The sequence below is a fragment of the Urocitellus parryii genome, chromosome 3 (genome assembly GCF_045843805.1).
Source record: "Urocitellus parryii isolate mUroPar1 chromosome 3, mUroPar1.hap1, whole genome shotgun sequence".
Classification (NCBI taxonomy): domain Eukaryota; kingdom Metazoa; phylum Chordata; class Mammalia; order Rodentia; family Sciuridae; genus Urocitellus; species Urocitellus parryii.
Window position 1 is genome coordinate 164,111,099 of NC_135533.1, and position 22,645 is coordinate 164,133,743.

Below are 22,645 nucleotides of genomic sequence, written 5' to 3' on the forward strand. Positions count from 1 at the left end.
CTCAATTGCTGAGGCTGGCTTTGAACTTGCGATCTTCCTGCCTCAGCTTCCTCAGAGCTGGTGCCTTTAGGAATGGGGGTGTCCTGCCCCTTTAAAGAATTTAGGTTTTCCTTCTTCTCATGCCCCCCTCTTCCCAACCTGTCTGCAGTGATCAAAAGATGACCAAAAGGCAGGAAGAGAACTGTCCAGGGGGTGATTGCTTGGGTTGGAAAGTGTGATCTTTCCCCTCCCCCAGAGGCTGTATTCAGTGCTACCAACACCTTTCCTTTTCTTTGGTAATCAGCTACCTGTCCTTTGTCCTTTGGTCTCAGTGCTCAGGTACAAGGCTCCTGGGCTTCTCCCTAACTAGCTCAAGTCCTTCTGATAGATGTTCCTGTGGGATGGTGGGATCCTGTGTCTCATTGTCGTACTTGGCATAATTGGGGTTTGATGATTGTAAGTCTGTCTCTCCTAATAGAACATAAGCTTCTTAATGAACAGCCTGTTTCTGGGTTTTCTCATTATTATGTCCCCAGAGACATGCACGGTGACAAGGGCACAGAAGGTCTTAGAATGGGGGAGTGACTGAATGAACAACCCTGGTGTGTTAGTCAGCTTTTTCACTGCTGCCACTAAAAGACCCGACCAGCACAACTATGAAGGAGGAAAAGTTGACTTGGGGGCTCAGGGTTTCAGAGGTCTCAGTCCACAGACAGCAGGCTCCATCCCTCAGGGCTCCAGGGGAGGCAGGACACCATGGAGGAAGAGTGTGGTGGAGGGAAGCAGCTCACATGGTGATCAGGAAGCAGAGAGAGACTCCTCTCTCCAGAGACAAATAGAGACCCCAAAGCCATGGCCCCAATGCCCCCTCCTCCAGCCACATCCACCTGCCTCCAGCCACCACCCAGTTAATCCCATCAGGGATCCATTCACTGGTTGGGTTAAGGCTCTCACCACCCAGTCATGTCTCCTCTGGACCTTCCTGCACCGTCTCACACGTGAGCTTTTGGGGGACACCCCACATCCAACCTTCACACCTGGGCTGAGAGGGGGAGAGACTGGAGACACTGCATTTAACCCCTGTTCTTTTCACTGGTCAGCCGGCCGGGTAGCACTACTGTCATTCACTGCACTGTCAGCAATGTGTGTAATAACTTTATTAAGGTCAAATAGATATCACAATACACATTTATTCAACAGGATCAAGAGAGGGTTACAGATATCATCCAAGACACAAGGCTATTTTGTGCTATATGCTTCTCACATCACAGATCACACAAAGTTTGTACAGAAATAACAACTTTTATCTGGAAATACAGATGCTTAGCTTTCCTTACCGTCCAGGCTCTGGTGTTTCAATTGAATTAAAATAAAGAGGAGAAGTTTGGCATTTTCTTGGTAATGAATACATTCTAGGGAATATTTCATGAGAACACTCTTTGGGATACAGAGTGGCACCTGGAAGCCATTTTTAATTATCGGTGACACTCAAAGCAGAATTAGTAAATCTGTTGAGCTGTGACTTGAGAATTTTCAATAATTGGATTGAAGAACATATTAGCTTTATAAATAGATAGGATTAAAATGTTTGATGGGTCTACACAGATCTACAGAATTTCCTTTCTACACTAATACTTTAGAACAGCAACATCTTAACTATGGTATCTAAATCTGCATCTCCAGTATTCTATGAACATATCACTGTTTGAGCTCAGACAGTTACTGGGCTTTATTAGGCATGGTCCACAGGATAAGAGCCATAAAACACCATAGAAATTTACTAGAATGTAAATACTTAGATAAGCAAATAGGATAAATATTGGGCAGTTACCATATGTAACACTGTCTACTAATAGGAAAACAACAACAACAACAACAACAACACAAATCTTAGTTATAATGCATTCAGAACTTAGGTAAAGCCAGAAAGACAAATTTGCAAAGGTATACAAAGTAATGAGTATGTTTCTTTAAACATCCTTTTGACAAATTTATAGTGCAAACTGGAAAAACTTCGTAAATATAATTCAAATGTTTACTGTGTGAGAAATGCTTATTCATGCACTAAATCATATGAGCATTGATTCATCAAGTGAAAAAAAAATACAGTAATTGCCTGAAATAAGTAGTTAGAGACTTGCATTATACAGGATCTAAAAACTAAAAAATAATAATGCATGCAATGTTGTTATACATCAAATTGTCTCCTAGGAATCATTAAAATGTTTTTTTTTTTTTTGCGTCAAAATGCATAGGAAAAACTCAATGCTATTTAATTGACTTTATGCATATTACCTACCAGAGACTTTAAGCTACAAAATGCTTCGACGATCTCTAACACACATATAAAATGACCATAAAAGTATCTGTGGATTTAACAAGGTACTCTCCAATTAGCCATCTGTGATAAATAATATGTCTCCCCACGTCGTCTCATCTCTAAGAATCATTTATCACGACCCAGGCCTCTCTGCTTTAATGAGGACTACACATCTCTGACTTACATTCAACACTACCTGCATGAATAATTGATGGGAACTCTTAAAAAATTCTTCTGCCACTGAAGTGGAAGGTGGTGAGACCTTCTCCAGAAGACTGCAAAAGCTACTCTGCTAAATCTGATTGGTGAAGGAGGTGGGACCACTAGGCTGTGGGCCAAACTCGTCTGAGGATGGCCCCAGACTTGCCTGCTGGTTGTACCCGCTGCTAGACCCATAGCTCTCTTGGTTGTACCCGCCCTGATTATAGCTGCTCGAATGCTTCTCCATGGGGTCCGAGAGGTATCTCTGTCCGGAGGAATGCCAGCAGGTCTCCTTGAAAACAAACCAGATGTTTCCAGCCCAGAGGATAAAATTCAAGAATCCAAAGACCTAAGGAGAGAATCAGGGCAAATGATTCAGAAAAATCCTTCAGAGTATAATGGATGTTTTTTGGCTTTAACATGGAGGCCCCATGACCCAGACCTGGTCTGATGTTCCATTTGAAATCACAATCTCTTTGAGAATATTTGGTTTCTAGTGAAGGCCTGCTGTAAGCCAGGCACCAGGTAAAGGACTTTATATGGATTGATTCCCTCAGTCGAAGCTGACAGTGCAATTATTAGGCCCATATTAATGAAGTGGATTCTGGTCCAAGGTCACACGACTTGGTAAAGAGATCTAGGATTTAAACCCTGTTCTGTCTGATAGCCTAAGCCCTTACCTAAGCCATCAGTATATCATCTGCAAATGAGGAATTCCTCATGGTATATAGGATTACCATCAGGTGGTGTAGGGTGCAATATTATCTCTTTAGTAATGATATGTTAATTTATAAGGCTACTGGCTACAGATACTACTTTCCCATTTATTATAATGATAGAAAATGATTTTTTAAATAAACATGGAACAATCTGTGATGTAGGCACAGAGTTTGAGGCTCTGCAGAGTTGTACTTCTGTGTCTCTCACCTTCAGAAATGAACTTCAAGAGCAGACCCAGAAAGAGGTGAGGTTTCAGAGAGATAGAAAATGCTTCCTGAAGAACTGGAATATGAATATGAGGCTTTCATATGCAGGTCTCTTTCACTCTCCAGAAGAGTTTTTATTGAGTCAGAGGACTGGGTGGTGTTTCTCTAGGGCCTAAGTGTTTGATGGATACAGAGCTATTTGCTACTGCAACAGGCTCAAAAAGAAGTCCCCATTACATGGTTCTTCTGCCACCTTTTCCAAGACTGGTTGGTTGACTTGGGAATGAATCACAGTAGCCTGTTTGGACAATTTCATGTTGGAGACAGATAAGGTTAGTATAATACCAACTGAGATAATATTAAAGTCTATCGAGATAATATGAAAGAGATGATATTAAAGTATAATAATTAAAGTATAATATTAAAGAGATAATATCAAAGTCTAACAGAGGTAGGTAGAGAGATGCTAGTGTAGAGATGTTGGGGACTGCTTACTAAGACATTTCCTTATTAGACCACCTGCCGACTAGCTGAATGTGGGACTTGGAGTGATCTCTGAGGGCGCTGAAATTTGAGTGGCCTGGGCGCTTGCCTTCTTGCTCTGCGACTCGGACCTTAGACCTCAGGATTTTTTTTTCTTATTTGGAAAGAAGATAATAATTCTTTCCTTGGGGGATAGTTTGGAGGACTAAAGACAATATGTGAAGGTGGGTAGGGCCGGACATATTTGTGTTACATGGTAAACAATGCTCTGAATCACTTTAAAATATTTCTACCAATTGTAACTCTTGCCATCACATAAATCGAAGTGCATTTTTGACCATGAGGCTATATTCTTGACAGGTAAAAAATAAAATAGTTAAAACAGAGTAACTTGATCTAATCGAAGACTGGCTTATCAGGACCTCCTTCTTTCCCTTCCTCTTTTCCTTCTTCTTTCCTCTTCCAAATCTTTCCTTTAATATTGAGGATCAATTTTGTGACATGTCCCTCGCTATTGCTGAGGAAGATATAAAACATAAATCAGGTGTAATCGTTGCTTGGTGGAAATTAATCATGTAATCACGGTCAAAACTCTAATTTGCATTCAGGACATTTCAACCTGTGTACAGTAACTGGATATTTGGCATGAGAAGGGGGAGCTTGACTAAATTGTACATTTGTAAGTAAATGCCAATATATAAATGGAAAAAAAATCATTAAGTGATCTTTTCAGATATGAAGAGATAGCTCTGTCCAAGGCTATAATTTTATCTGTTGCCTATAAATTGGGGGAATTAAAAATCCAGAGCACTTGATCCCTGAGCCCCATCCCCAGCCCTTTTTGTATTTTATTTAGAGACAGGGTCTCACTGAGTTGCTTAGGGCCTCACTAAGTTGCTGAGACTGGCTTTGAACTCGCAATCCTCCTGCCGCAGCCTCCCGAGCCACTGGGATGACAGGTGTGCATCATTGGGCCCAGGTTGTTGTGTATATCTTTGGTCTCTCCCTTTTCCATGTTGTCACAGTTTTTTTTTTTTTTAATTCCAAAGGGATGCTCAAGAAGAACCTAGAAATCAGGGAAATGCAACTTAAAAGTAAGACCAGAAGGCGTCCTGTCTGATAGCCGAGTTTCCTGGGTCACAGAGGTATCACAGGTCTCTCGACGGGCATATTTCAGGGACACATGGCTTCCTAAGTTTTTTTCTTGCCATTTTGTTGCAACTGAAACTAGGGGAAGAATTTTGATTCGAGTTCAGAAGTGGGGACAACAGAGAGAGAGAGAGCTCGAAAGAGACTCTACCTAGCACGAGAAAGAACAGGGAGAGGAAGTCGAGATTATCCAAAAAGACGTGTCATGTTTGCCTGAAGTGAAGAAGTACAAGTAGAAATCAAAGTTATGGATAAACTAAGGATGCTCAGTGAAAGCTTGATAAGAACTGAGAGATTAAAATAAATCCCATCTCCCTACATCTCGCTGGCCTCTAACACTTAATAATATTAGAGAAAATGAGTGTATACATTTTTTTCCCTGGGTACTAGGGATTGAATCCAGAGGCATTTAACCACTGAGCCACATCTCCATCCATTTTTATATTTTATTTAGAGACAGGGTCTCACTGAGTTGCTTAGCACCTCACCAAGTGGCTGAGGCTGGCTTTGAACTCATGATCCTCCTGCCTCAGCCTCCCCAGCTCCCCCAGCAGCTATGATCATAGGCATGTGCCATTGTGCCCAGCTGAGTGTATTTTTTTAGGAGCTTCGAGTTGACTATTACCTGGCGTTAGCTATATACTGGGCACCATGATAAGTCATGTTAAGTATTTTTCATATATTGTCTTGCTGAAATCTTCCAACAGTCTTGAGGTCTGTTCTATAATTAGGCCCGTTTTCCCGGTGGTGAGACTAAGTTTCAGATAACTGAATTACATTGTCCAAGGATAGACTGTCAATTATTGCATGATGCAGCCAGGACTCAAACCCTGGCAGAGAGATTCCAGCATCGTTCATGCAGCTGTATTCCGTGGCAACAGCATTTGGACAGTTTGGCTCCAGTTCTGGCCTTTTAGAAGTTTGACTTTTAGACATTAATCTGGAAACTTGACACAGGTCCCTTAACCTCAGCTCCACTCAGGGGCATTATCTGGATAGCTCATCTGCCTTTATGTGTCATTATGAAATGACAGATGCCAAAGTGCCTTGAAGAAAGTCAATTTGTTACTAAGGTGGAAAATAAGGTGATTATTTCCTGACCCATTTGTTGGAAGACGTCACCTACTGTGGTGTGTGTCCGGCTCCTTCTCTAAAACTTGCTCTGGCCCAGGAGAGTGAGTGCTGTATTTAGATGACAGACTCCCCAATGATAAGACAAAGGTGCACAGAAGGCCTTAGAGGGGTTCTCTACCAGGTGTCTGGAATTGGAACGGAGTGATTGTAGCTCGTTCCAAACTTTCTTTTCCTTTTTTGGTGGGTGGGGTGGGGGATGGTATATCAGGGATTGAACTCAGGGGCACTTGACCACTGAGCCACCTCCCCAGCCCTATTTTGTATTTTACTTAGAGACAGGGTCTCACTGAGTTGCTTAGGGCCTCACTTTTGCTGAGGTTGACTTTGAATTTGTGATCCTCCTGCCTCAGCCTCCCAAGCTGCTGGGATTACAGGCATGCACCCAGCCCAAGTTTTCTTTAACAGCAAATATAAGCTTAGAATCTGTGAGGTGTTTTCTTCTGTTTGTGGGTATGGAGAAAAAGTGAAAGTCTATCTGGAAAGAGACAATAATGAAACAGACATTCTCTTTCAACAGAAAAACACAAAGCTCCAGAAAGAGGTAAGGAAAAGAGTGGGAGATAAAACCTGTTCCATTTCCCAATGATATTTTGGTTCTTGGCCCTGGATTCTACCCTGGCAAGGCAACATGATAGTATTTTTCCAATTATTTTCCATTTTGCATAAACTATCCATATGACTTGAAGGCAAGTTTGTAATTAAAAAAAATGATTGTGTTTGGGCTGATTCATAGTTGTTCCTCTGATTTAGGAAATACAAATCTGATTTCGTTTGCAGAGCCGTGTTCCACCTCAGTGGCTAGAGCTCTCTCCTGGAACTTAATGCAACCCTGGAAGAAAAATGCAAAGTTAGGTAAAAATTTCCACTAGTGGCAACTCAGAGGGACTATTCTTTAGTATCCGGCATCTGGAACTCTGATTCTCCTCAAGATTTGCCTTTGTGTTTTCAAATCTCATGGTGTTCATGAGCCATTTGATATCTTCCCCAAAACTGTTTTTTTTTTATTTTTTTCCAAGATGAAGTTAGAGTCAGTTTCTCTTATTTGCAGTCCAAATATTTGAACACATATAGATATTGGTATCAGAAGTGGGGCTCAAAGAATAGACTTTAGGGGTACAAAGACTTGTGCTTTAGCCAGCTTGAAGTGACTTTTCTGTTATGAGAAAACAGCTATGGATACATAACTGTAACAATCACCTTGTTTTTTCATTCTGAATTCCTGTCTTCTAGACTAAAAATCATCGAAGACACTAGCAGAAGAATTTAAAGGACCCTGCAAGGTCTCACAATTTATTGGAGACTGGTTATCAAACTAACAAACACATCAAACAGTTTAATCTTTGTTCTCTTAGGTTTTGAGAACCGAGTTATAATCACTTTCATTAAACACTGTCTATAAAACAAAGTAGAATAAGTAATACTGCTTATGTCAATGTATACCTCAAAGCAGTTATCTACAGGTGAGGCCAGCAATCAATAGAAATGATTGTGAGGTCCTCAAATATGGTTTGTTTCCATGGTTACTATCTCACCAAAGCAGGAATCAGTGGTAAAATTGCTGGGAGCAGAGGAGCAACCTTTTCCTGCATTTTAAGAGCCTTCCCAAGTTGGGCATGGTGGCACACCCTTGTAATCCCAGAGGCTGGGGAGGCTGAGGCAGGAGGATCTCAGTTCAAAGCCACCCTCAGCAACTTAGTGAGGCCCTCAGCAACTCAGTGAGACCCTGTCTCTAAATAAATACAAAATAGGGCTGGGGGGGTTAAACACCCCTGGTTCAATCTCAGTTCCCTCCCCAGAAGCTTCTCAGATTGAATTCCAAAAAGCTGTAGAAACACAGGTTAACCTTGAAGCAAAAATAATTATTTCTAAGGTTGCTAAAGAATGTTGTTCCTTTAACAAACACTGCTGAGCTTCCTCTTCTTCGATACAAACTATTTTGTGCTGCCATTACAGCTTCTTTTTTCAGACACAGCTTCTTTATTGGGAATAACACAAGTCTTACCCTTATAAATTAAGAATCCAATTTAGCATCCCTGCTAACTGTCAGATTTTCTCTCGTCCTGTAAGAGCCACATACCTGATGACAATATTTGACCATCTTTAACCCATAGAGTACATCTTTTCTAAAGCTATCAAGAAACTAAACCAAGAGGATGGAGAAGATTTAAAAAAAATGACCATAACTATTCCTGGCACTTTTGTTTGCCATGTAATTTCTTTTGCAACTTATGAAGTTTGAGTATTTTCTTCTCCAGTTGGGTGTATTCTATGCAGGGTTTGAATAATGTTTCCCTCCCAGATAACTTCTATGCCATCAAAAATTCCTTTAAACTTCTGGCAGGTGGCAGCCTTCATGTTTAGATTCCATGTCTGCTTTTGGCTTAGAATTTTGACTTGACAGTCATCTAAGCAGTAGCTGCTGATACCTGCTGGGTTTCTATTAAGAAGTCTGTCAATCGGTGGCCCTGGAGTGTATGGATTTCTGACGATAAAAACCTTGAGGACCAAAAAGACGGTCTTGCACCTGGAGTGAAATTCCACTGTTCCACTGGCCTAATTTGGGAGGCAGACATTTACCATCCAACTCTGGAGGTGCTTTTCTTACTCATTGGGCTTAAGTCTCGGGGGAAACCGACTCACCACAGAAGTGTTCAAGCTGGACATGACAGGGCTGTGGACAGCCATGCACTTGTTGGACGGCTGCTTGCAAGCTGACATGAGTTGCAAGACTTCCTTGGGATCTGTGGCGACTTTGACATCAGACAGTCCTTTGGCCCACGCGGATGAGCCCACCAACCACAAGAAGGAGAAGACCACGGTGACGACGAAGTCCTACAGAGCAGAGATGGAGCAGGAAAAGAAAATGGAAGTGAGTTCTAGGAACAAGTACTTTATATAACTACTTGCTTTGCCTTTTAGAAAAATTCCAAGGTCCCATTGTTGGGACAAACGAGGCCAGGCACTGAAGAGAGCAGGAAACAGTTTTATTTGGCTGCAGCCAGGTTCAGAGGGCACAGCCTTTTGCTGTGATCAATCAATCCCCTGAACCCCGAGTTCAGGGAGTTTCAGAGTTTTATACCCAGCATGTAAGGGGAGGGCGCAGAAGTTCACAGTCTACAGAAGTTCACACAAAAGCAGCTTTTTCTTTCACTATGTTGGGCAAGTTAACCCTTCAAGGACAACACCTGAGAAGGGGAGAGCTTCTTCTCCCCTTTCTTTCCTCCCCCTGCCAGCTGTGACCATGGAGCCCATTTGTAACTTATCTTAAAAATGTAGACATCCCTGTGAAGCCCAGCTCAAGGAGGCCTTGTTTGCACATTTCTTCAAAGTACTGTACTGGATACGTTTATGAAAAACTAGTAAGGGGGTGTCCAGCACCTGGAGTGCTGGTATCTTCTCAGCCATTGGCCAAGTAAACAGGGTGACATGAAAATAGGAAGTTTATCTACAGTGGACTCTTTTGCTGACAGTCCTAAAATCAGCCATGGTGAAGAGGGCTTTTCTGTAGAGAAAGGGGGTGCCACCTCACCAAAGCAGGAGGAACAAGAGAGATATGTTGGATAATGAAGATTGATGATATTCATACTTACATAAAATATACAATAATAATAAATACATTCTGCTGTCATATATGACTAAAAAATAAAAATAAATCATATGGTAAAAAAAGAATAATAGTGATTGAACGCTCACCATGTCTCAGGAACAATGCCAAGGACTATATAATCCTCATCTGACAGATCCTACAACATCCCTTATCATATGTACATGATAAGAATTTAACCCCTGAGCCTTTTCAATTTTTTTTTTTTGAGACAGGCTCTCGCTGCGTTGTTAAGGTTCTCACTTTGTTGCTGAGGCTGGCTTTGAACCCAGGATCCTCCTACCTCAGCCTCCTGAGTTGCTAAGATCACAGTTGTGGGCCACCATACCTTGTCAGAAAGTTCTTATCATTATTCTAAGAGCTGTCCAAGGCTCTCTGACTCCTGAGTCCTAGCTCTTACCCACCAAGCTCTGATGGCTTTAAAGAGTTAGAATTTAGCCAGTTGTTAGAGACCCTGGGTGGTAGTATTCATTCATTTGTCCACTTGTTGGTGTAACACACCTATGCATTATCTATGTTAGCCTGGGAACATTGTTACATGGAGGGCAATAATAGCTATAATGTTTTATGCCTACTGGGGTAAGAGGTTCTATATAAAATCATTCTCACAATCATCATGTTAGACAGTATTTGTAGGGCTCATTTTAGAGATGGGGACACTGAGCTTCCAGGAGGTCCAAGGTCACTTAGGAAGTGACAGAACCAGAATTCATATCCAGGCTTGACTCTAAAAATCTCCTCTTTACAGGGGGGAAAAGCTTCTTTGTTTTTAACAACAACAAAAAAAAATCTCTATGATGTAAGGGGTCGACTTATTTTAGAGACAGAATTCTCTAATGGGACAGAACCCTCCTATGTTCACCTATGAACACACGACCCGTGAAACTCCACAGTATGTACAGCCACAAGAATGGGGAGTTAGACTCCATGTATTAGGGACTAGTTACCACGTCCTCTCTCATGGAAGGAGAGGTGGGAGTCACTGTCCAAGACTTGAGCCCAGTCTAGGTCCTAACAGACCCTTTTTCAGATTTAGTGTGCTTTCATTTGACTACAAAAATGTTACATGCTGTTTACCTAAAATAACTAAAAGAAACACCAACCCAGAAAGAAATATAATAACTTTGATACATCCAAGAAATAGTCCGCTCTTGGCTGGCCCCAGTGGCACATGCCTATAATCTCAGTAGCTTGGGAGGCTGAGGCAGGAGGATTGCAAGTTCAAAACCAGCCTCAGCAAATTAGCGAGGCCCTAAGCAACTCAGAGAGACCCTGTCTCTAAATAAAATATTTAAAAAAGGGCTGGGGATGTGGCTCAGAAGTAAATTCTCAGTACCAAAAAAATAAAAAATAAAAAGAAAGAAATAGGCTGCTCTTTTCATTCTAGATAGCCAGTCCTGTCCCGAGCAGAAATCTTGGACTGTTTCTTTCCTACCCAAGGGCAGGAGCTTCTGATTTGCCTGGGTCCTGTTGTCCCTGGGGATAAATGGCTTCTCATCAAGCTTCTGTGATCTGCACTGGGGACTCTGACACTGCTCAGGTGCTGAATGAGCCTGGATTTGATAGGGGGACCTTTGTGGTGAATGCTTCAGAGAATTTTGTAACTAACAATGGCTAAACCTTTGGAGCAACTGGTCTCTTTTCATCCAGGGACTGTTCTGAATCTTGTAACTCAGTTTACCTTTTTGTGTTGGCTCTAGAATATTTGGGTCAATCCACAATTTATTCACATGGTTTTTAGGGCATGGTATTTGTTTTTATGGGGTACCGGAGATTGAACTCAGGGGCCCTCCACCACTGAGCCCCATCCCCAGCCCTATTTTGTATTTTATTTAGAGACAGGGTCTCACTGAGTTGCTTAGCACTTTGCTTTTGCTGAGGCTGGCTTTGAACTCACAATCCTCCTGCCTTAGCCTCCTGAGCTGCTGGGGTTACAAGTTTGTACCATCATGTCCGTCTAGGGCATGGTATTTTTAACTATTTTTTAATACTCATCTTTCCTTCCTTCTTATTTTTGATTAGTTCCATCTTGAGTTTTATGAACCCTTATAAACCACCTTAAGTTCTTTTTGGAATGAGGCAAAGTGTCAACCAACATGCAAAGGAATATGATATCTACAACTGCTTCAACATTAATAAGAACATTTGGAATAGAGAAACTCAAGTGATGGGTTTGAACTAGAAATTGGAAGAATGGTTACAAATAAATAGGCCAGATAAACTATCAAATTATAACTTTCTGTTTACCTCCAATTTGGAATCTTCATTCATTCATTCATGCATGCATGCATTCAACTTGTGTGGTCTTATGGAGGATAAAAATATGCAAATCAGGGACTTTGACCTTTTTGATTACATATTGATTATGGGCCCATATAGACCATTGTATTCTGAACATGGAACTGTGGTGGTTCATGATTTATACTCATATATTTAGAAAAAGACTTATTAAAAGGCCAGTAGGATCAGCATACTACCATGACACAGCCACATCAATGTTTACAGCAGCCCAATTCACAATAGCTAAGCTATAGAATCGACTTAGGTGCCCTTCAACAGGTAAATGAATTAAGAAATTGTGGTATATATACACAATGGAATATTACTCAGCCATAAAGAATGAAATTATGACATTTGCCTGTAAATGGATGGAGCTGGAGGCTCTCTTGCTAAGTGAAATATGCCAAGCTCACAAAAACATAGGTTGCATGTTCTCTCTAATATGTGGATGCTGACTCACCATAGGCAGGGGGGAGGGAGGAATGGAGGTTCACCAGATTGGACAGGGGAATTGGGGGAAGAGAGAGGGGGTTGGGAATGGGAAAGTCAGTAGAATGAGTGGGACAGAACTTTCCTATGTTCATATATGAAGACACGACCCATGAAACTCCACATCATGGACAACCACAAGAATGGAAAGTTAGACTCCATGTATGTATAATATGTCAAAATGTATTCTACAGTCATGTATAACTAAAAAGAACAATAATTTTTTTAAAAGGCCAGTAGGATGGTGGAATCAGAACAGAATTCTGTGAAGACCTCTCAGTTGGAGATTGGAGAAAATCATGTCAAAGATTTTATATTTATTAGTTTAAATACTCATAATTCCTAACATTTAGTCAGTATTTTTCCAAGTTCATATGCATCTACTCATTTAATTCTAATAATAATCCTGCCCCCATTTTGCTGTGGGGGAAAATGGTGTGCCAAGAGGTGACATAAACTGTCCTAGTCACATGTGGGTAGATGCAGGGTCTGGGATCCTAAGCCTGGCCATCTGCCTCCAGGGACTGCTACTCTATGCTGCTTCTCATGTCTCCTTGAAGGAATGAAAGTCTTCCTTCTTATTTACTTTTTATTTTTACTTAAGGAATGATGTCCCGGTGGATTTTTGCATGCTATCGCTTCCTGCTACCCAAATAGGACTCATTCCTGTGAGCCCACCAATTCCATGATTTTTATTATTATTATTTTTTGGTACTGGGGATTGAACCCAGGGGGCACTTAGGCACCGAGTCACATCCCCGCCCTTTTTCATTTTTTATTTAGAGACAGAGTCTCCCTATGTTGCTTAGGGCCTCACTAAGTTGCTGAGGCTGGCCTTGCACTTTCAATCCTCCTGCCTCAGCCTCCTGAGTGGCTGGGATTACAGGTGTGCACCACTGTGCCTGGCTATGATCTCCCTTTCCAAACAAGTACACGAAATTGTTTTTCAAAAGCAGTTCTTGAGGTCTTGCTTAATTCAATATGAAAAATAGTAATGAAGCATTTTCAGGAAAGGAACTATAATTTTGAAACCAAAGATTTATGTGGTTGTACTTAGTACAGGGCTTTTGGAAGCTGATTCATTCTTTTATCTTCTAGTTTCATCTCCGAAAGAGAGATCGGTATAGATGATCTCTTAAATGAGTTAGAAGCTCAGACTCTGTCCCCGAATAGGCCTGGGTCTGAACACTTCATTTTACACTTGATCGCTTTGTGTCTGTAGGGAGTTTGCCAGACAAATTGAAGCCTCAGTTTGCCTCTCTGTCAATTGGGATAATAACAGTATCTGTTTCATAGGAGGGTTGTGAGGATCAAATAAGATGCTATAAATAACATGCCTATTGCTGTGCCTGGCAAATAGTGAGGAACCAGTGAATGTCTACTTCAACAACCACCAATAACAGCAGCAGTCAGTGCAATACCACCATGACTAGCATGATCCCCGGAGCAGGAGCTTACATGACTGTGTATCTACTTTGAGTAACTTCTGTCTATTGAAGTGGAAAGAGGAAATTTTGAACAAGGTTACAAACCTCAGCATTTAAAAATCATGAGCTGGGCACGGTAGTGCATTCCTGTAATCCCAGCAGCTTGGGAGGCTGAGGCAGGAGGATCTGCAGTTCCAAGCCAGCCTCAGCAACTTAGCGAGGCCCTAAGCAACTCCGTGAGACCCTGTCTCTAAATAAAATATAATAATAATAAATAAATAAATTGGGCTGAGGATGTGGCTCAGTGGTAAAGCACCCCTGGGTTCAATCCCCAGTGCTAAAAATAAATACAATAAATAAAAACATTGCAACAAAGAAGTTAATGTGCAACTCTTAAAAATAGGGCCGTAGAACATTATTTACTGACGTTTGTCTGCCCCAGCACAGTGGGTAGAGCTGCACATACATCCTCTGCTCAAAAACAGCCAGCGACGCCCACCTTCCTGACAATAGAAGCCAGAGGCCACACAGAGGCTCACAAGAGATCACCATCTGGCTGTGCCTGCTGCCTCTCTGATTTTGGTTCCTGTCCTGTCCTCCCCCCCCTAGGCCCTTCCAGCCACACTGGCCCCTTGCTGTTGCTCACACCCACCTAGAAAGTGTGTAGCTCAGAGGTTTTCCCAGGACGTTCCCGTCCCCACATATCCACATGGATAGCCTGTTTTCCTTAAAGTCTCTGCTCAGGTTTCATGGTATCCAGGAGTTTCCTGGCCAACAGCACTCCCCCAGATGGACCCCCTACTCTCCTTGTTTTAATTTCCTGTTGCCCTTTTACAAACCCGGGTATAGTTACTTGTTTTTTAACCGTCTCCCTTATCTCCTCCAGCTAAAATGTAAAGATGGCATGGGTGGAAATTCCATCTGTGATGACAGACCACAGGTGCTCAGTAAATATTTCTCAAATGAACGGATGCAACAGGAAATGCTTCTGATGTACCGAGGTGGAAACTTCAGGGTAGAACCTGTGCGTCAGGCCAGGTGAGTTCCTGCCTGGGGCCTCTGTGCTTGGTGCTCTTCTATAGGATTGCTTTATCACCTTCTGAGATTCCCCACTAGCGGTCACCTTCCCTAAAATGTATCCTCTTATTTCTATTCCCTTATTTTTTTTTCCTCTTTTTCTTCTTTTTTTTTGGGGGGGGGGTACCAGGGATTGAACTCAGGGGCACTCTGGACACCACTGAGCCCCATCCCCAGCCCTATTTTATATTTTATTTAGAGACAGGGTCTCACTGAGTTGCTTAGGGTCTCGCTAAGTTGCTGAGGCTGGCTTTGACCTTGTGATCCTCCTGCCTCAGCCTCCCATTCCTTATTTTCTTTACCTAGCACTTTTGACAATTTGAAAAATTGTTTGCTTGTTTGCCAACTTCTGCTGATAAGACGTCAGCTCCGTGCAGGGAGGGACTTTTCCACCTTGCTTATTGCTGGGTTTTGGCAGAAAAGGCATCATTCATATTTGTTGAGTGAATGAATGAACGTATGAATGAATATACAAAATATTCCCATTGTATTTTTATGACTATAACATTGTGTAAGAACTCACCAAATATTAATGGCAGGGTTAGAGATTCTTGTTACCTTGTTTTACATTAGATTGTTTATTTTAAAGCACGATTTTATAATTTGACCAAATAAAGATAATATGACAACGTGACCAGAACACAGCTTGATTATAGCAATGGCTGTCCCAGGCAGAACTTCAGATGGCCCTAAAATAATCAGCAGCATTATTTTGTTTATTTATTTATTTATTTTGGGTACCAGGGGTTGAACCCAGCATTGCTTAACTACTGAGCCACATCCCCAGTCCTTTTTAATATTTTATTTAGAGACAGGGTCTCGCTGAGTTGCTAAGTGCCTTGCTAATTTGCTGAAGCTGGCTTTGAACTCAGCCTCCTAGGTTGCTGGAATTACAGGCGTCTGCCACTCCACCCGGTGAACAGCATTACCCATAACTAGATTAAATAATAAACATTATTAGTATTAAAACTATTTGTACCCAAGGGTTTCCAAAAATAGTTTCCAGCCAGGCTTCCTATAATTAAGAAAAATGGGGAGACCCTGTCCAAACTTCGGGAATATATTAGCTTGAAATTGTTTTGGTTTTTGGCTTCAAGCATAAATCTGAGTTTGAGGTTTATTTGCAGAGAATGAGACGTGGGAGGGAATATTTGACCCCAGTTTTCTTTCATTTTCCTATTTCCTGCTGAGGCTACCCCTGGCCAAATTCCAAGGGCTCCAGGAGGTGGGAAACCCGCAGAGGTGATGCATGGATATCAACTCCTGGGCACAAAGGAGATCAGAAGAAATCCGGAATGGATTTTTCCCATTCACTGGGAGCTTCCTCAATACCAGACCCTCGGCTAAGGCCTATAGACATCATTAACCTTATAATTGAGGCCCTTCTGTTTGCCCTGTTTTACTTGTGACGGGACTGAAGCGCAGACTGGTTAAATACTTACAATTAACATCAGGCTTGATGACTGTAGCATAACACCAGCTTTCTGAAGCGTGGAGGAATACAATGCTCTGGTGTATTCTAGGTGAACAATTACGCTAATTGATGATGTTCTTTAAATTTTAGTCAATTTGGTACCAACTAAACAATTTTGATTTAATCGACATGCCTTCTGTGTTTGGCTTAATATTTCATTTAAAGCTATTATGCTCTTTGCACAAATGAGGTTATTTTGGAAAGAAATGAAATGTGTTCCATAAATGTTAAAGCAATATAGCTTCCCATAAATACAAGAAAAATGCAAACATAAATGTTGTCTGGTTGAAAATAAAACAGCTCCAATTCTAGGGAGAGATGTTCGTCCAAGGCTTTGGAGCCTAGGACCTTTGTTAAGCTGGGAGATTAACAGGTGTGAGAGGGTGTTAGGGAAATTTCCTAACATGGCCCAATCAGAAGGCTTGACCCGGTTTTCTCATTCATGTCACTGAATGCCATGTTCATGGCTGCCTAGAGCCATTTTCTGTCGGGATCAATTTCTTGTCTGCTCTATGTGTGGCCCCTTTGAGGGAACAGTCTTTACTGGCCAAAGTGTCATGGAGTGATCTAGATGGAGACCCGCCTCATAGGTGTGGTATCCAGAGCCTTTGTGTTAATTCTGGTTTTGCTGTAGCACTGGAGGTCCACAGTGGGACCTGGGGGTCCTCCCTTAGCCATTTCTATTTGAGGTCTAGTTGTGAGTTTGGGTTTTGGTCTCTTCTTTGCTTTGTATTAAGGTATAGCTGAAGACTGAGCGTCACCCATTTGTGTGTGGAGCAAGGTACGTTGTCCTTTGGTTGAGTTTAGTTCAGTGGCAGAGTCTCTACCCTGTGAATTAGAGTGTCTCTGGACGTTCAAGCACCTCCCTCTGCTTGAATCCCTAGCAACAGAGCCGTAGGAATACAGCCTTTCTCTAACCTGCCATCTTGAATATCCTGGAGCCATTTTCTGTTCCAGGAGAGGTAAATGGCTCACACTTGGGAAGTGACTTCTGATGGGGCAGACAAGATTCCAGTTGTCTACAATACTACTCCTCATCTTTCTAAGACAGGTAGGATACTGGAAGATGAATTTGTAACATTTCCTGGTAGGTTATCCCGGTGCCTACATTAACCTTTTGAAGATACCTTCTACTAGCTTTGTTTGTGTTATTTATCCTCTTATAGTGGACAGCCTGCCATTTTGAAGGTGGTGCAATGCTTCAAAAAGCCCTCCTGCTTGGATCTGGGTGGTTCCCACAAAACCCCAAGAAATTGTCAGAGGAGGCATAGAAACTGCAGCTTCAGGATTAAGAGGTTCATTTTCCCAGGGTTCATTGAATGGTCTCTGGGTGAACTCTGCGCCACTGATCTTATCCTGTACCCAGAGAACTGTGGCATGCAATCTGGGTATGTTTCTGCTGTACGCCTAAAGTATCTATTCAGCAAACAAAGAAAAGAGTTTCACCCACAGAAGGAACAGTCTGGCTTAATGTAGACTGTTGCCTTGGTTCCATTTAGCATTTTTAGGAGTACTTTGTCATCTGATAAATTGTTCAAAATTTTTTGGTTTTTACTAGAATGAAATTTAATATAATAAAGCTGCCAATCCTGGATCACTGTGGGACACACAAGAGGGAGTCTTTTTTTGGTGACAGAAAAGTTGACTACATCAGAGCCGGGTAAACTTGTCTCCACCCCTCTCCATTAGTGGTACACCCCAGCCTCACTGGATATGGGTCCACAGAGTCAATTACTCCATTTCTACCTATTGGCAAAATTTGCCCATATTTCAGTCTGGTGAAATATTTGGCTTTTTGGCTTTTTTTTCTATTCGGCTTTTTTCTCTTGTTCATGCTTTCACTGAGAGCCTGTACTGGATACTACTAAGAGCTACCCTCATCCCAGTGTCAGAGGGTTCACTTGGCTGATTTTGCTTCCAGCATGATGCTGTGAATCAGAAAACAGAAACCAGCAAGATGGCGGCTCAGTGGAGGGCAGAGCTTTGGTCTTGTCTTGGAAGAGAAGAGCTAAGTACTGGTCAGGAAAGACAACTTCCTGTTCTGTCAACTCACAAGTTTGCTTCATTATTCTATTTGAGGTACGAATAATAATGGCTTCAGACTTCCAGAGGGTGGGTGGGTGCCTACCAGTTTTAACATGCTATGGCAAAAGATCTTCACAGTAGCTGGGAGAGGGTGAAGACAATCATATTACCTATTTTACAGAATAGTGAGGTAAATGCAGGGAATTTAAGTGATGTGCCCAATTGTCACAAGGAATTGTGATTTGAATCCAGGATTTTAGGGTCCAGGTGGGTTTTTTTTTTAATATGCTCAGATTTTCTAAAGATAGAGTGGAACCATAAATGTAGCAATAAATCACATTGAGCTACATAGGGAGAAAGGCATTTTCCTTCACAATTCTCTTTCAATCAGCTTAGTAAAGGAGAAAGTCTCAGTTGGGTGCTAATCTGTCATCCACACCCATTTAGCAAATGCTAGTCCTTTTCATCCAAGAAAACTGGCCCCAGGGTCAGAGCCTTCAAGCAATCAAATTTACCTAACCACAGTCTAGTCCTATTAATTTTCTATTGGCTCACTTGTAGGTTTATCTTTTAATAAAGTCAAATAAGACTGGAGCTCTATAGCTAGTCATGGTCTATGCTTTTATTAAAAAATAAATGATATTTTGAGAAAATTATGTAACTTAAACAACAGAAAATAATTTGTGACCCAGAAATTAGAATGTCTGACATTTGGAAAGGACTGTAAGGCACCAACCTAGGAAATCTCCAGCTGAAATCCTAACCCAGCCATCTACTAGAAATCTCATGCAAGCCACAGATATGAAACACATATGCAATTTTAAGTTGTATAGGAGGCGCATAAAAAAAAGCAAAAAGAAACTTGTGCAATTAATTATGCTAAAGTATTTCACATTAATATAATGAATTCCAATATAGCAAACATATTATAATCTCATAATCAATTTAAAATTATTAATATTTTAGCTTTTTTGGGGTACTAAGTCTTTAAAATTCAGAACATTCTGGTTTAGGTATTTTACACCTACAGTACATCTTTTGTTTTGGGGGCGTGGTACCAGGGATTGAACTCAGGGCCACTCAAACACTGAGCCCCATCCCCAGCCCTATTTTGTATTTTATTTAGAGACAGGGTCTCACTGAGTTGCTTAGGGCCTTGCTAAGTTGCTGAGGCTGGCTTTGAACTCTCAATCCTCCTGCCTCAGCCTCCCAAGCTGCTGGGATTACAAGCATGCACCATCACACCCGGCCCTACAGTACATCTTAATCCATTTCAAGTATTCAGTAGCCACATTTGCTAGAGATCTGTCCTGTTAGCCAGCACAGTTCCGATTCACAATGAGCAGATGGGAGCACATTTATATTCAGGATCAAGAGAGAGATGCCCCTCCCCTGTTGTGGGTCACTGATGGCCTGATTTCTTTGGGTTCTCTGATCTGAGATGGCTCTGCGAGCCGTCTCTTGACTCATCCTCGACGAGGCCAGCAGGCCTCTCAGATGTCTTTTGGCCTGTGGAGGTCCCATAGGTGTGTGGACATGGCCACCCAGTTCCTTATCGCAGTGACTTTGTGTAGGTCTGAAGGCGGGTCAGTGTGAACAGAGGCCCTGTGTATTAGCAGCCCCAGGAAGGAGGTGAGCCCACAGGGTGGCCCTGCCCAGCAGAGCTTCGCCATGTCCTGGGTGGAGGGGAAAGGTGGACGTGAGCGCTCTGTTCTCAGGAGAGGTGGTGGGTAAATATGGAGTCTTCTTCTTGCTCTGGCTGTCATTCTGAAATAGGAGGAAGAGAAGGGAGAGAAGGAGGGAGGGAAAGATAGAGGGAAGAGAGAGTAAGAGGAAGGAGTAGGGAGATGAAGAGAAGGAAGGGTGAAGAATGAGAATCAGGGAGAGGGAGAAGGAGAAAGAAGAGTAGAGGAGCAGAAGATTCAGAGGACCTGCCACCATGAAGCACTCAACACCTGGTAGGGTCTGTGCTAAATGCTTTGCATGCAGTTTCATTTTACTTCCACAACAACTTTATGAAACCCAGTTAATGAAGATAAATCAAGAGAGTTTCAGCAGGGCGAAGTGGGGCACGCCTGTCATCCCAGCAGCTCAGGAGGCCGAGGCAGGAGGATGCATGAGTTCAAAGCCAGCCTCAGCAACTTAGCAAGGCCCTAAGCAACTCAGTGAGACCCTGTCTCTAAATAAACTACAAAATAGGGCTGGGGATGGGGCTCAGTGGTCGAGTGCCTGTGGATTGAATCCCCTGTACAAAGACAGAGAGAGAGAGAGAGAGAGAGAGAGAGAGAGAGAGAGAGAGAGAAAATTTCAACCAGTTATGGAGTTTTCAGTCCCAGGAGGTCAGACTCCCCTTTTCCTGACACGGAGTGAGCTTTGCCAAATCTTTTAAAATTTCTGGTTTGTAACAAACTTGAAGTGGTGGTATTAATACTTCTGGCTGTCATTCATAGAGTAGTCACTAGGTACCAGACACTGAGCCTCTATACATTATTCATTTAATGCTCACAGTGACACTTCCAGAGTGCCTATCATTGACCCCGCTCTACAGTGAGAAAGATGAAGTGGTCTGCTGGAGGTCTGAGATGCTGAATTGCTGAGTGTTTGTTGTAACCAATGTTGGCTGAGCTCCAAAGTCTGTGACTCTCACTGGAAGGTGACCCTCCTTGTCTCCCAAAGCAGCTTTCCTGGAGTCCACCACTAAAGGTGTGGAGTGAGCACAAGTTAAAATGCTTCTTCACTGTTGTGACTAAAAGACCCCATCAGCACGATTGTAGAGGAGAACAGTTTTATTTAAGAGCTACGGGTGTCAGAGGTCCCAGACAGCAGGCTCCGTTCCTCGGGGCTCCAGGGGAGGCAGGACATCATGGAGGAAGAGTGTGGAGGAGGGAAGCAGCTCACATGGTGATCAGGAAGCAGAGAGAGACTCCACTCTCCAGAGACAAATAGAGAGACCCCAAAGCCACGCCCCCAATGCCCCCTCCTCCAGCCACACCCACCTCCTCCAGCCACCACCCAGTTAATCCCATCAGGGGTCCATTCACTGGTTGGATTAAGGGTTTCACCACCCAGTCATGTCTCCTCTGGACCTTCCTGCACCGTCTCACATATGAGCTTTTGGGGGACGCCTCACATCCACACCATAACAGTGCTTTACCTATTTCACCTAATTTCATCTTTATTACAATTTTCTGGGATAGTTGCAATGTTTATTTATTTTTTCTAATTTGTAAATGAGAAAGGTGCGGCTTAGAGTAGTTAGATAACTAGAGCGGTTAGATACCAGACTGAGATCAGTTTGACTGGGGATCACATTGTCTATTGTTCTCTTTGCCCCTTTTCACAGTCGTCTGCCCAACATTTATCATCTTGCCACTGTAGGCTGGGTGCTGTTCTAAAAATATATCAGGGGTCAGGGGTGGGGAGGGTGATCCCTGCCAAAGGAGATCTGTTCTCAGCCCTCCAGTGGTTTACATCTTTCCACTTTATACACTGCCTGGGATGTTTTATTCTACAACAAGAAGATAGTCTATTGTCGCACAGTCAATTAATCAGCATTCTGCAAAAAGAAAGATGTAGCGCATGCTGATGTTCTTCCATTGCAAGGCCACAGTATTAATGAGTTATCTTGTTTTGTGTGTGAAGAATCTGGCGTGTGCTTGAGGATTAATGCAGGATTTCATTTCTTTTTTTCCTTAGGTTGAATTTGATTGTGATGGGACATACTACCCTTTATATTTTCTAAACTGTTCCCAGAGATCTTCATCAATTGAATTGTGGTTGCTCTGCTATGGAACTGAGACCTCTTCATTTATGATTTTAACTTTTCTTGTGAAAATAACACTTTTAAAAAGATTCTCTCTCTCTCTCTCTCTCTCTCTCTCTCCCTTTAGTTTAGTCATAGACAACTGATTACATAATTTGTTTTTTTTTCTTTTGTACCAGAAATTCAATCCAGGGATGCTTAACCACTGAGCCACATCTCCAGCCCTTTTAAATATTTTATTAGAGACAGGGTCTCACTGAGTTGCTTTGGTCTCTCTAAGTTGCTGAGGCTGATTTTGAACTTGAGATCCTCCT

General features: G+C 42.2%; 1 protein-coding gene across 1 annotated transcript in view; it reads right to left on the minus strand.

The window, feature by feature from the left end:
- Nucleotides 1–2,591: 2,591 nt before the first annotated feature.
- Synpr (synaptoporin) overlaps nucleotides 2,592–22,645 on the minus strand; it is a 346,185-nt gene continuing 326,131 nt past the window's right edge. The window contains exons 5-6 of the mRNA XM_077795612.1: nucleotides 8,833–9,024; nucleotides 2,592–2,849 (exon numbers count right to left, since the gene is read on the minus strand). Of these exons, the coding sequence (XP_077651738.1) occupies nucleotides 2,592–2,849; nucleotides 8,833–9,024 (450 nt within the window). The remainder of the gene's footprint in view (nucleotides 2,850–8,832; nucleotides 9,025–22,645) is intronic.